The following is a 15,000-nucleotide window of genomic DNA, read 5'->3' on the forward strand; positions in this document are numbered from 1 at the left end:
TGTTGGGTATTCTAGAGGCAGCTGCCGAGTAATGCCTTTCCAAAGGACACGAAGATGATGCATTATTATTTAAATTATCTATCCAAGTCTCATCTTTATTCATTATTTTAATATCAATAATTTTCATTATCTTTCCCCTTCCTATTCTCTTTATCATTCTCACTAATATTTTTTTCATTCTCATTCCTAAGAATATTGAGTAGCCTTGTCACTCCTTTTTCTTCTCATTCTCATCATAAGTGTTGTTCCCAATCTCTTTCCACTCTGTGAATTGTTTTTCTTGTTCTAGTTCTATTCATCCTTGTAACCACTTTGCAAATTATTCTTATATCTTTCAGGAAATAATATCATTAGTATTTTCATTCCTTGTCTTATAATCCATTCTATCCTTTTCCTTTTTATTCTCATTATTGGCCTCATTTCGTCTTATATTTCATATTTTGCTAATACTTTATTCTCATTATAATAATCACTTTATTTTTTGTAGCTCTCAATGTGATCACTTTCTTTATTCATATCATTATATCATTTTCACTTTCCCTTCATGATATTTTGGATTCTCATTTTAATTACTCACTATCACTATCACTGTTATATTAATATTACCTTTACATTGACTTTATATGCATCATTTTGATCATTATCATTTACTTACACCCTCCTTTCCAGTATCATTAACATTTGTCATTAGTCATGCTTAATTCGTGTAAACATATATCTCCATTCCATTTGTCATTTTATCCTTATATTATAAGTAATCTATTATGCTCTATTATATTTAATAATTTTATGATTCTTACATCTCTAGCTTATTGTGATAATATTCAATTGCCATTCCATTGTTGTTATTTTTTATGATATATTATTATCAACATCATTGATATCTCCATTATTTTATCATAACTAATATTATTATTAATATTTTTATGATCATATCTCACGGGACATTCTCACTCACATTCACCTTCTCCTTGTCACTTTTCACTCCATTCACCTTCACCTTGTCCATCTCACTCACATTTCACCTTCACTGCCAACCTCAACTAACATTCACCTTCTCATTGTCATTCTCACTCACATTGACCTTTCTCATTGTCATTCTCACTCACATTCACCTTCTCATTGACATTCTCAATTCACATTCACCTTATTCACTGTCATTCTCACTCACATTTACCTTCTCATTGTCAACTGTAACTCACATTTACCTTCTCATATGTCATTCTCACTCACATTCACATTGTCAATTCTCACTCACATTTACCTTCATCATTGTCATTCTCAATCCACCATTCACCTTCTCATTGTCATTCTCGTACATTCCACCTTCTCATTGTCATTCTCACCCACATTCACTTCTATCATTGTCACTCACTCACATTCACCTTCTCAGTGTCATTCTCACTCAACATTTCACGATCTCATAGTCCATTCTCACTTATTCACCTTCTTATTGCTTCATTCCCACTCATTTACCTTCTCTCATTGTTATTCTAATTCATATTCACCTTCTCATTGTCCATTCTCATTCACATTCACCTTCCTCATTGTCATTGTTCATTCACATTCACCATCTCATTGTCATTCTCACTCGCATTCACTTCTGTTGTCATTCTCACTCACATTTCACCTCTCATTGTTCCGTTCTCACTCACAATCACACAATATCATTGTCATTCTCCATTGTCAGGTAACTATCATTTTACCTTTCATTGTCCATTCTCAACTTCACATTCACATTGGTCATTCTCACTCACATTTACTTTCTCTATTAAATCATCTCTCAATCACATTCACCCTTCTCATTGTCATTCTCGCTTCACATTCACCTTCTCATTGTCATTCTCACCCACATTCACTTTCTCATTGTTTCACTCACTTTCCCCCCACAACTTTATTCACACCTTCTCAGTGTCCATTCTCACTCACATCTCACGTTATCATTTCCATTACTCCACTCACACATTACCTTCTCATTGTCATTCACACACACTTTCTCATTGTCATTCTAATTCACCTTCTCATTGTAATTCTCATTCACATTCACCTTCTCATTGTCCATTGTCAATTTGCATTCACCTTCTCGTTGTCATCACACTCACATTCACCTATCTCATTGTCATTCTCATCACATTCACCTTCTCATTGTTCATTCTCACTCGCATTCACCTTCTCTTTGTCATTCTCACTCACATTCACCCTCATTGTCATCTCACTTAATCACCTTTCATTGTCATTCACACTATTTACCTTCTCATTGTCATTCTAAATCATATTCACTCTCATCACCTTCTCATTGTCATTCACACTCACATTCACCTTCTCATTGTCATTGTCATTCACATTCACTTCTCCGTTGTCATTCTAACTCACATTCACCTTTCATGCCTCCTCACTCACATTCACCTTCTCATTGTCATTCTCACTCGCATTCACCGTCTCACTTTCTTTCTCACTCTCATCACCATCTCATTGTCACTTTACCTTCTCATAGTCACTGTACTCCCATTTACCTTCTCATTGTCATTCTCACTCACATTTACCTTCTCATTGTCATTCTCAATCACATTCACCTTCTCATTGTCATTCTCACTCATATTCACTCTCTCATTGTCTCTCACTCACATTCACCTTCTCAGTGTCATTCTCACTCACATTCACCTTCTCATATCCATTTTCACTAACATTAACCTTCTCATTGTCATTCTCACTTACATTCACCTTCTCATTGTCATTGTCATTCACATTCACCTTCTCATTGTCATATTCACTCACATTCACCTTCTCATTGTCATTCTCACTCACATTCACCTTCTCATTGTCATTCTCAATTATTCACCTTCTCATTGTCATTCTCACTCATTTACCTTCTCATTGTTATTCTAATTCATATTCACCTTCTCATTGTCATTCTCACTCACATTCACCTTCTCATTGTCATAGTCATTCACATTAACCTTCTCATTGTCATCTCACTCGCATTCACCTTCTCGTTGTCATTCTCAATTATTCACCTTCTCATTGTCATTCTCACTCACAATCACCATCTCATTGTCATTCTCACTGTCACTGTACTCATTTACCTTCTCATTGTCATTCTCATCACATTCACCTCTCATTGTCATTCTCAATCACATTCACCTTCTCATTGTTATTCTCGCTCACATTCACCTTCTCATTGTCATTCACCCAATTCACTTTCTCATTGTCACTCACTCACATCACCTTCTCATGTCATTCTCACTCACATTCGCTTCTCATTTCCATTCTCACTCACATTCACCTTCTCATTGACATTCACACTCACCTTCTTGTCATTTTAATTCCACCTTCTCATTGTAATTCTCATTCACATTCACCTTCTCATTGTCATTCTCATTTGCATCACCTTCCGTTTCATTCTCACTCACATTCACTTCTCATTGTCATTCTCTCACATTCACCTCTTCTCATTGTCATTCTCACTCGCAATCACCTTCTCATTGCATTCTCACTCACATTCACCTTCTCATTGTCATTCTCACTCATTTACCTTCTCTTTGTCATTCTCATTTCACCTTCTCATTGTTATTCTTCATCATATTCACCTTCTCATTGTCATTCTCTCTCACATTCACCTTCTCATTGTCATTGTCATTCACATTCACCTTTTCATTGTCATTCTCACTCGCATTAACCTTCTTGTTGTCATTTTCACTCACATTCACCTTCTCATTGTGATTCTCACTCACATTCACCTTCTCATTGTCATTCATTTCTGTACTCACATTTACCTTCTCATTGTCATTTCACTCACTCACATTGTCATTTCACTCACATTTACTTCATTTTTTTCTCTCACATTCACCTTCTTATTGTCATTCTCACCCACATTCACTTTCTCATCATTCACTCATTCACTTTTGTCATTTCTCATTCACTCATTCACATTATTTCATTGTCATTTTCATTATCTTCATTCTGTCATCATTCATTCACCTTCTCATTGTCATTCTCACTCACATTCATTTCATTCTTATTCTCATTCTTCACATTCCTCATTTTCATTCTCACATTTCTCATTGGTTCTCACTCAATTACTTTCATTCATTCTCATGTCTTCTAATCTTTCTCATATTCTTTATTCATTTTCATACCTTCTACCTTCTCATTGTCATCCTCACTAATTCACCCTTCTTAATCATTCTCACTCACTTTTCATTGTCATTTTCTCATATTCACCTTCTCATTGTCAATCTCACTATATCACCTTCTCCTCACATTCCTCATTTTCATTCACACATTATTTCATCTTCTCATTCTCATTCTCACTCACATTCACCTTCTCTTTGTCATTCTTTCTCATATTCACCTTCTCATTGTCATTCTCACTCATATTCACATTTTCATTCTCACTCACATTCACATTGTCATTCTCACTCACATTCACCTTCTCATTGTCATCCTCACTCACATTCACCTTTTCATTGTCATTCCCTCTCACATTCACCTTATTATCATTCTCACTTAATTCACCTTCTCATTGTCATTCTCTCTCACATTCACCTTCTCATTGTTATTCTTTCTCATATTCACATTCTTATTTTCATTCTCACTCACATTCACCTTCTCATTGTCATTCTCACTCATATTCACCTTCTCATCGTCATTCTCACTCACATTCACCTTCTCATTGTCATTCTCACTCACATGCACCTTCTCATTGTCATTCTCACTCACATTCAACTTCTCATTGTCATTCTCACTCACATTCACTTTCTCATTGTCATTCTCACTAATATTCACCTTCTCACAGTCATTTTCACTTACATTCACCATCTCATTGTCATTCTCAATCACATTCACGTTCTCATTTCCATTTTCACTCACATTTACCTTCTCATAGTCATTCTCACTCACATTCACCTTCTCATTTTCATTCTCAATCACATTCACCTTTTCATTGTCATTCTCACTCACATTCACCTTCCCATTGTCATTCTCACTCACATTCACCTTCTTATTGTTATTCTCACTCACATTCACTTCACTGTCATTCTCACTCACATTCTCCTTCTCATTGTTATTCTCACTCTTATTCACCTTCTCATTTTCATTCTTACTCACATCCACCTTCTCATTGTTATTCTCACTCACATTCACCTTTTCATTGTCATTTTCACTCACATTCACCTTCTCACTGTCATTCTCACTCACATTCAGTTTCTCATATTCACTCACACTCACTTTCACCTTATTTTCATTCTCACTCCCATTCAGCTCACTGTCATTCTCACTCACATTCACTTTATTACTCACATTCAATTTCTCATTGTCATTCTCACTCACATTCACCTTCTTATTGTCATTCTCACTCACATTTACCTTCTCATTGTCATTCTAACTCATTCACCTTATCATTGTCATTCTCACTCATTCACCTTCTCACTGTCATTCTCCCTCACATTCACCTCATTTTCATTCTCACTCACATTCACCTTTTAACTGTCATTCACACTCACATTTACCTTCTCATTGTCATTCTAACTCATTCACCTTATCATTGTCATTCTCACTCATATTCATCTTGGCACTGTCATTCTCACTCACATTCACCTCACTGTCATTCTCACTCACATTCACCTTTTAACTGTCATTCACACTCACATTTACCTTCTCATTGTCATTCTGACTCACATTCAACTTTTCATTATCATTTTCACTCACATTCACCTCACTGTCATTCTCATTCTCATTCACCTTCTCATTGCCATTCTCACTCACATTCACCTTCTCATTGTCATTCTCACTCACATTCACCTTCTCATTGTCATTCTCAATCACATTCACCTTCTCATTGTCATTCTGACTCACATTCACCTTTTCATTATCATTTTCACTCACATTCACCTCACTGTCATTCTCATTCGCATTCACCTTCTCATTGTCATTCTCACTCACATTCACCTTCCCATTGTCATTCTCACTCACATTCACCTCCTCATTATCATTATCATTCACATTCACCTTCTCATGTTGATTCTCATTCACATTCACCTTCTCATTGTCATTCTCATTCACATTCACCTTCTCATGTTGATTCTCATTCATATTCACATTCTAATTGTCATTCTCACTCACATTCACCTTCGCATTGTCAGTCTCACTCACATTCACCTTCTCATTGTCATTCTCATTCACATTCACCTTCTCATTGTCATCCTCACTTCCATTCTTACGCTCATTACTCACAAACAGACGTCTAACAGAAGCATCTTCCTCCCTCAGGTCTGACTCCCTTACACTGGGCTTCCTGGAACGGCCATCATGCTGTTGCAGAGACGCTCCTCGAGAAGGGCGGAGAAGTGAACGCCAAGGATGATGATGGTAAGGCGATTGGAAAGCGAGTGACTTCTTAAAGGCGCCAGAAGAATTTTGCTTTTGTTTGTTTTCTCATCTTTGTCTTTGTGGAAATTTATAACAATTATTGTTATAATTTAATAAGGGAATCTTTATCATCTTTTATCATTAATTTTATTGATATTTATTTCTTTATTCTATGATTTTTTCTATAAAATATTTTCATAGAATATTCTATAAAATAGAAATAAATAGATTTCTCTATATTTCTTTATACTATAAATGTTATAATGATTAGTTATGATAATTATGATAATAATAAGTATGATCATCTTAATTATTACTGACATTGTCATTATTATTTTTCTGATTATCTACAAGAAATATGATCATCCTGATCATCAATCATAATCATCATCAATGGTGCTATTCATATTATCATTATTATTTCATTACTATAACTATCATTATTACTCCCATTTCTACTAAATTATCAATTATTATCATCCTTCTTCTTCTCATTATTGTTATTTTGATGGTGATCCTGTTCTTGTTCTCCTACATGCTTTTGTTGGTGGTGTTATTGCGAGGTCTTTGTCAGTGATGGCAAAGACAATGATGATAATGGAGAAAGTAATGGCAACAAAATCAACAACAATAATGATGATAATGAAAAGTTTCATAATGTTAATGAAGGTAATGATAACAATATTAATGATAAAGTAATCATCACTGATAATGTTGATGATAACACTTTCATGATGATAATAGAACTAATGATAATAGTAATGATATAATAATGATAATAATAATGATGGTGATTGAAAGGTGAATAATGATAGTGATAATAGTAATAGTAGTAAAAATAATTTATGATACTGATGATAAATAAAATTATTACAAATATTTTAGATATTTGTTACGAATGATTATTAATATATGAATTATAACTGCTATAGATAATAATAGTAATAATTATGTATTTTCTCATCAATTGTCATTATTGTTGTTATTATTTTTAAAAAATATTTTCATTATCAATATTATTGTTATTACCACCAATATTAATTTCATTTCTACTACTATTATCACTATTACTATCATCATCAATAAAGTTATCATTTTTATTACCTTCATTATTATCAATAGTTATTGTTATAATTACCATCATTATTTTTATCATCAAAATTATTTATACTATTTTTATTATTGTCTTATTATTATTACTATCATTATTATTGTTTTTATTTTTTAATATTTTTATTACAATTACTATTATTATAGCTATCTTTAATATTTGTATTTTCATAATAGTCTTCACAGATAAAATGACAGTTTAACAATTGCAATGATTATTATAGTAATAACACAAAAGAAATTCATATTATTGATAAATAATTTTCGAACATTCATTTCTGTTATAATTTACCTTCTCATTATAATACACATTTTTTTTCCTTCTCATTTCTATGCCTTTTCATAATTATTATTTATTTATTTATTTTTTTTTATCTTTTCCATTCATATAAAAATTCATAATATTAATACTATTTCTTGTCCTTATCCTTATCAACCTAATCATCTTTATTAATCACATTCTCACTCACATTCACCTTCTCATTATCATCCTCACTCACATTCACCTTCTCATTGTCATTCTCACTCACATTCACCTTCCAATTGTCATTCTCACTCACATTCACTTTCCCATTGTCATTCTCACTCATTCACCTTCTCATTGTCATTCTAACTTATTCAACTTCTCATTGTCATTCTCTCTTACATTCACCTTCTCATTGTCATCCTCACTCACATTCACCTTCTCATTGTCATTCTAACTCACATTCACCTTCCAATTGTCATTCTCACTCACATTCACTTTCCCATTGTCATTCTCACTCATTCACCTTCTCATTGTCATTCTAACTTATTCAACTTCTCATTGTCATTCTCTCTTACATTCACCTTCTCATTGTCATCCTCACTCACATTCACCTTCTCATTGTCATTCTAACTCACATTCACCTTCTCATTACCATTCTCACTCATATTCACCTTGCCATTGTCATTCTCACTCACATTCACCTTCCCTTTGTCATACAGATTCATTCACCTTCTCATTGTCATTCTCACTCATATCCACCTCCTCATTGTCATTCTCACTCATTTACCTACTTTCTGTCATTCTCACTCGCATCCACCTTTTCATGTCATTCTCATTCATATTCACCTTCTTATTGTCATTCTCAATCTCACTCACATTCACCTTCTCATTGTCATTCTCACTCACATTCACCTTCTCATTTTCATTCTCACTCTCACTCACATTCACCTCATTTTCATTTTCACTCACATTCACCTTATTGTCATTCTCACTCACATTCAACTTCTCACAGTCATTCTCTTTTACATTTACCTTCTCATTGTCATTCTCACTCAGATTCACCTTCTCATTGTCATTCTCACTCACATTAACCTTCTCATTGTCATTCTCACTCACATTCACCTTCTCATTGTCAATCTCACTCATTCACCTTCTCATTGTCATTCTCACTCATTCACCTTCTCATTGTCATTCTCAGTCATTCACCTTCTCATTGTCATTCTCACTCACATTCACCTTCTCATTGTCATTCTCAGTCATTCACCTTCTCATTGTCATTCTCAGTCATTCACCTTCTCATTGACATTCTCACTCACATTCACCTTCTCATTGTCATTCTCACCCACATTCACCTTCTCATTGTCATTCTCACTCACATTCATCTTTTCATTATCATTCTCATCCACATTCACCTTCTCATTGTCATTCCTACTCACATTCACCTTCTCATTGTCATTCTCACTCATTCACCTTCTCATTATCATTCTCACTCATTCACCTTCTCATTGTCATTCTTACTCATTCACCTTCTCATAGTCTTTCTCACTCATTCACCTTCTCATCATCATTCTCACTCACATTCACCTTCTCATTGTCATTCTCACTCACATTCACCTTCTCATTGTCATTCTCACTCATTCACCTTCTCTATCATTCTTACTCACATTCACCTTCTCATTGTCATTCTCACTGATTCACCTTCTCATGTCATTCTCATTCACATTCCCCTTCTCATTGTCATTCTCACTCACATTCACCTTCGCATTGTCATTCTCACTCACATTCATCTTTTCATTCTCATTCCCATCCACATTCACCTTCTCTTTGTCATTCCTACTTACATTCATCTTCTCATTGTCATTCTCACTGATTCACCTTCTCATTGTCATTCTCACTCGTATTCTCCTTCTTATGTCATTCTCACTCACATTCACCTTCTCATTTTCATTCTCACTCTCACTCACATTCACCTTTTAATTGTCATTCTCACTTACTCACATTCTCATTGCCATACTCACTCGCATTCAACTTCTCATTGTCATTCTCACTCACATTCATCTTTTCATTGTCCTTCTTGCTCACATTCACCTTCTCATTGTCATTCTTATTCACATTCACCTTCTCACTGTCATTCTCACTCACATTCACCTTCTCATTGTCATTCTCACTCACATTCACCTTCTCATTTTCATTCTCACTCACATCCACCTTCTCATTGTTATTCTCACTCACATTCTATTATCATTATCATTTTCACTCACATTCAACTTCTCACTGTCATTCTCACTCATATTCACTTTCTCATATTCATTCTCACTCACTTTCACCTTATTTTCATTCTCACTCACTTTCAGTTCACTGTCATTCTCACTCACATTCACCTTCTCATTGTCATTCTCATTCACATTAACTTTCTCACTGTCATTCTCACTCACATTCCCCTCATTGTCATTCTCACTCATTCACCTTCTCACTGTCACTCTCACACACATATTCACCTTCTCACTGTCATTCTCACTCACATTCACCACACTGTCATTCTCACTCATATTCACCTTTTAACTCTCATTTACACTCACTTTCACTTTTTCATTTTTATTCTCACTCATATTCACCTTATTGTCATTCTCACTCTCATTCAGCTTCTCATTGTCATTCTCACTCACATTCACCTTCTTCCTGTAATTCTCACTCCCAATCACCTTCGCATTGTCATCCTCACTTCTCTTCTCACGCTCATTACTCACAAACAGACGTCTAACACAAGCATCTTCCTCCCTCAGGTCGGACTCCCTTACACTGGGCTTCCTTGAACGGCTTTGATGCTGTTGCTGAGACGCTCCTCGAAAAGGGCGGAGAAGTGAACGCCAAGGATAAGTATGGTAAGGCGATTGGAAAGCGAGTGACTTCTTAAAGGCGCCAGAAGAAGTTTGTTTTTGTTTATTTTCTCATATTTGTCTCTGTGGAAATTTATAACAATTATTATTCAGATCTAATAAGGATACATCTATCAGCAGTTTTTCTTATTTCTTCATCATTCATTATTCTTTTCTATTTATCCATTCCTTATGTTTTAGTTGTTTATTTGAGTTATTTGTAAATGTTACTTATTCATTATCATTTATCATATGAATTTCAATGTTATGATCAATATTATCATAAAAATATTCATTTTTATTATACATAAAAAATATTCATTTTTATTATCATTTATTAAAATGTATTATTATTTCAAAAATTTTCTTTTGTAATAGTCACTTTTCATCATTCATCTTTTTTCCTCCTCTTTTACTCTTTTCATTATTGATATAATTTTCATTTTTATTTCAATTTTTTTTCTATATGATTTTATACATATCATTCCTATTATTATTATTATTATTATTGTTATAGTTAAAAATATTATTATTTTAATTATTCGTATTACTCCTATTTCTATTTCAATGATTATCATAGGATATCCTTCCTCTTGTCATCATTGATAATTTTGCTGATGATCCTGTTGTTCTTGTTCTTGTACATGCTTTTGTTGTAGTTGTGAGGTCTTTATCACTCATAGTACCAGTGTCGGTAAATCATGATGGTAATGACAATGAGGATAACACAATGGCTTCCTTGTTCTTCCTTCTTGCAAACACCCAAGTCTGCTCACAGCTTGCTTGCAACAAACATGGCTATGCAGGTGCTGTTAAGAGGAATGCACTACTTAGCATTCGTTTTACAAAATACCTCTTCTCGCAACTTAAGTTAGGTTTGCTAAGTACAAAGGTAACATATCCAAATGAAATATCAATAATATAAGTTGATACGAAAAAAGATATTACCTATTTAGTTTGATTATTATAATGATAATGATAATACTAATAAAAATAACCATAATAATGATGAAAATGATAAGAATAAGAATAACATTGATTATGATTATATAAAAACATTAAAGATAACGATAACAATCATTATTATTATTATCAATATTAATATCAAACTAGTTAGAATGACCATTATTATTTTTAAATAATTCTTATGACTGATATCATAATTTTTTTCATTATAAATATTATGTTAATGGTAATAGTAACTCCAACAACAATGATAGAACTATAATGAGATCCTTATTTTCATTATGGTTATTATTTTCCTTCATATCATTGCCATCAGAATATGCATTAAAATTATAAAGACCATAATCATTCTTAGAATCATGATGATTCTCATTCATGAATACTTTCCCATTTTCATTTCCACTCTCATTTTCTTCATCATTTTCCATCCCTTTCATTTCATTCTCTAGTCATTTCGTGCTTATTCATAAGCTTTTCTTTTAGTTTGTATTTATCATAAATATTTTAATTAGCATTATTATCATTAATATCATAATCATTATGATTATAACAATTGTTGCCATTCAAATTAGCATTGACATTTTCATTCCCCAATTAGTTCCCTTCTCATTTTGATTCTCATTAACATCATCACGACAGTTTTCATTTTCATTTTTATCCTCGCAAGTCTCAGAGCCATTCCAGTCGCAACTCTCCTTCTGCAACTCTTTGTTACTCTATACTTTCTGTATAATTCTCCTTCTACTCTTTGTCACTCTATACTTTCTATATAATTCTCCTTCTCCTACTCTTTGTCACTCTATACTTTCTTTATAATTCTCCTTCTCCTATTCTTTGTCACTCTATACTTTCTGTATAATTCTCCTTCTCCCATTCTTTGTCACTCTATACTTTCTGTATAATTTTCCTTCTAATCTGTGTCACTCTATACTTTCTATATAATTCTCCTCCTACTCTTTGTGACTCTATACTTTCTGTATAATTCTCCTTCTCCTACTCTTTGTCACTCTATATTTTCTGTACAATTTTCCTTCTCCTACTCCTATTCTTTGTCATTTTACATTCTCTATATAATTCTTCTACTCTTTGTCACTTCATTTTCTGTCTAATTCTCCTTCTCCCACACTTCATCATATTTATTTCTCTTCTCATTATCCCTCTCAGTTCTCTCTTTCCTTTTCATCTTCATGCTCATCATCCATTATCATTATGTTCCCATTAATGAGTTGTCCTAACTCATTACTTATACCATTGTTTATATTAACACTATTGTTATTTTTACTCACATTTATAGAATATCATTGGTTAATTTCATTATTATTTCTAGAGATGTTATATTATTTTATAACTAACTTTATTATACTGTAATAATTATCATTCTCTCTCGTTATTCATATTTGTATTTTTTTCTATTTCTATCAATATTTTGTTATGTATGAATATATATATATATATATATATATATATATATATATATATATATATATATATATATATACATACATATATACATATGCATATGTATATATATACATATATATAATATATATATATATATATATATATATATATATATATATATATATATATTATATATACATATGCATATGTATATATGTATGTATATATATATATATTATATATATATATATATATATATATATATATATATATTATATATATATATATAATATATATATATATATATGTATTTATATTGTCGTCATCAATATTATTGTCATATTTCATCATCATATAAGTATCATGATTTATATAATATATTTTAGAATATATATCATATTTTTATCATTATATTTATAACCAAAATCAATACATTCACTTATTTCTGAACAAATTAGAATAAAAATGAAAGTAAGAAAATTAAACAAGTGTTTCATTGTAGAGCAACATTTAAACATTGACAAGTTCTACAGTCAAGTTTACCTTCAGGAGAGACAGCAATGCACAAGGCAGCTTGGAAGGGACACACGGCAGTGCTGGAAGTCCTTCGGGAGGCCGGGGCCGACGTGGATGCTGCAGATGGTGAAGGCGACACGCCCCTCCACAAAGCAGCTTCAGAAGGGCATCTCCTCGCTATATTCATGTTGACGAACTTTGGGGCTTCCACGTACAAGAAGGATAATTGTGGAAGGACTCCGCAGGACTTGATGCCGAGATCTTTCTCCACAGAGAGCTGTGGCATGGAACTTTTCCAAAGCGCGTCCATGGTAATAGATTGTATTGGTCAGACTGTGGTCCTTCCTCTGTCACCATTGGTTTTCAAAGTTGTGCATCATGGGCAGTGCCATGGTTGCTGAGTGGCACTGTAACTAAATCACAAAAGGATTCTAATTTTTTTTTTTTTTTTTTTTTTATAATGAGACATAACATGCTAATGCATTTTTCTATTGAATATTGATTACTTTCAGACACACGTGATGCAAGGGTGGGTTGCAACCGAGAAGGAAAGGATCAGATTGCAAAGAGAGATCCAAGTGCTGAAGGTGAGTTTTTTGTAGAGAAAATGAATAAAAAAATAGAAATAATTTTGATTTGATAATAATAAAAAGATAGAGAAAAATCAGTGAAATGACAGGAAATATAGCAATCAAAGAAAACATTTCTAAAATCCATAGCTAGGGGAGTAAATAGAATGAAATGCAAAGCAAAATGTGAGGGTTTTGGTGACGGCTAATCTTTTATAAGTATTTTATCTGCTTTATTCTTTTACGACTCCAATCTCCTTATCTTGTGGTTATCAGCTTTCCCTCCATCCATTAACAATGTCAGGAAGGAGATGCTTGTCATCATGAGCGAAGCAATTATGAGCAACAGCATGAGCAGAGAGAGAGAGAGAGAGAGAGAGAGAGAGAGAGAGAGAGAGAGAGAGAGAGAGAGAGAGAGAGAGAGAGAGAGAGAGAGAGAGAGAGAGAGAGAGAGAGAGGGGGTAATGTTAGAGAGAAAGTTCATTTCGTTTGTCTTTTTGAGTACTTATGATACCTCTTCTATACTCATTCAGAAGCAGAGAGAGCAAGAGATCAGTGTGAAAAATAGCGAGACAGTGAATCTACAGAAGGAGACCAGAGACCTGAAGGAAGACCTGAGGAAGAAGGAAGAGGAGATTGTATTACTCAAGGTATGCACAGGAGAGAGCGAGGAAGAGGGACGAAATGACAGAGAGAAAGGAGGAGAGGAAAGGGACAGATATAGAACAATGGTTAAGAAAGAGGAGAGTTAGTGTGAGATAGCGTTGTGTTATTAGTAGCTTTTTGTCTGGAGAACCTGGAGCTTCCTGAATAAGTCCTTGTAGGTGTGAACCTCAACTATTCCAAACGAAGAGAGAAAAGGTTGCAGGATTTGTGCAAATGAAAATGGAACGCGATGAGCAATTTTGTTTGCTTCCAAAATGCATTAGCTCCTTTTTAAAAGTGATTT

General features: G+C 33.3%; 1 protein-coding gene across 24 annotated transcripts in view; it reads left to right on the top strand.

Annotated features, from left to right (window-relative positions):
• Positions 1-15,000, top strand: part of LOC122263497 (uncharacterized) — a 456,927-nt gene that overhangs the window by 7,965 nt on the left and 433,962 nt on the right. For 14 of the 24 annotated variants that reach the window (XM_086547916.1, XM_086547900.1, XM_086547915.1 and 11 more), the window contains exons 1-3: positions 13,512-13,793; positions 13,995-14,069; positions 14,585-14,701. In XM_086547916.1, the coding sequence (XP_086404042.1) occupies positions 13,527-13,793; positions 13,995-14,069; positions 14,585-14,701 (459 nt within the window). In that variant the 5' untranslated portion in view covers positions 13,512-13,526. Of the gene's footprint in view, positions 1-10,506; positions 10,606-13,510; positions 13,794-13,994; positions 14,070-14,584; positions 14,702-15,000 lie in introns of those variants that run through there. The other 10 variants (XM_086547904.1, XM_086547902.1, XM_086547914.1 and 7 more) reach the window with 4 other exon arrangements.

Source organism: Penaeus japonicus, unplaced genomic scaffold, assembly GCF_977035675.1.
Source record: "Penaeus japonicus unplaced genomic scaffold, GWHDUDI00000001_assembly GWHDUDI00000020, whole genome shotgun sequence".
NCBI classification, from domain to species: Eukaryota; Metazoa; Arthropoda; class Malacostraca; order Decapoda; family Penaeidae; genus Penaeus; species Penaeus japonicus.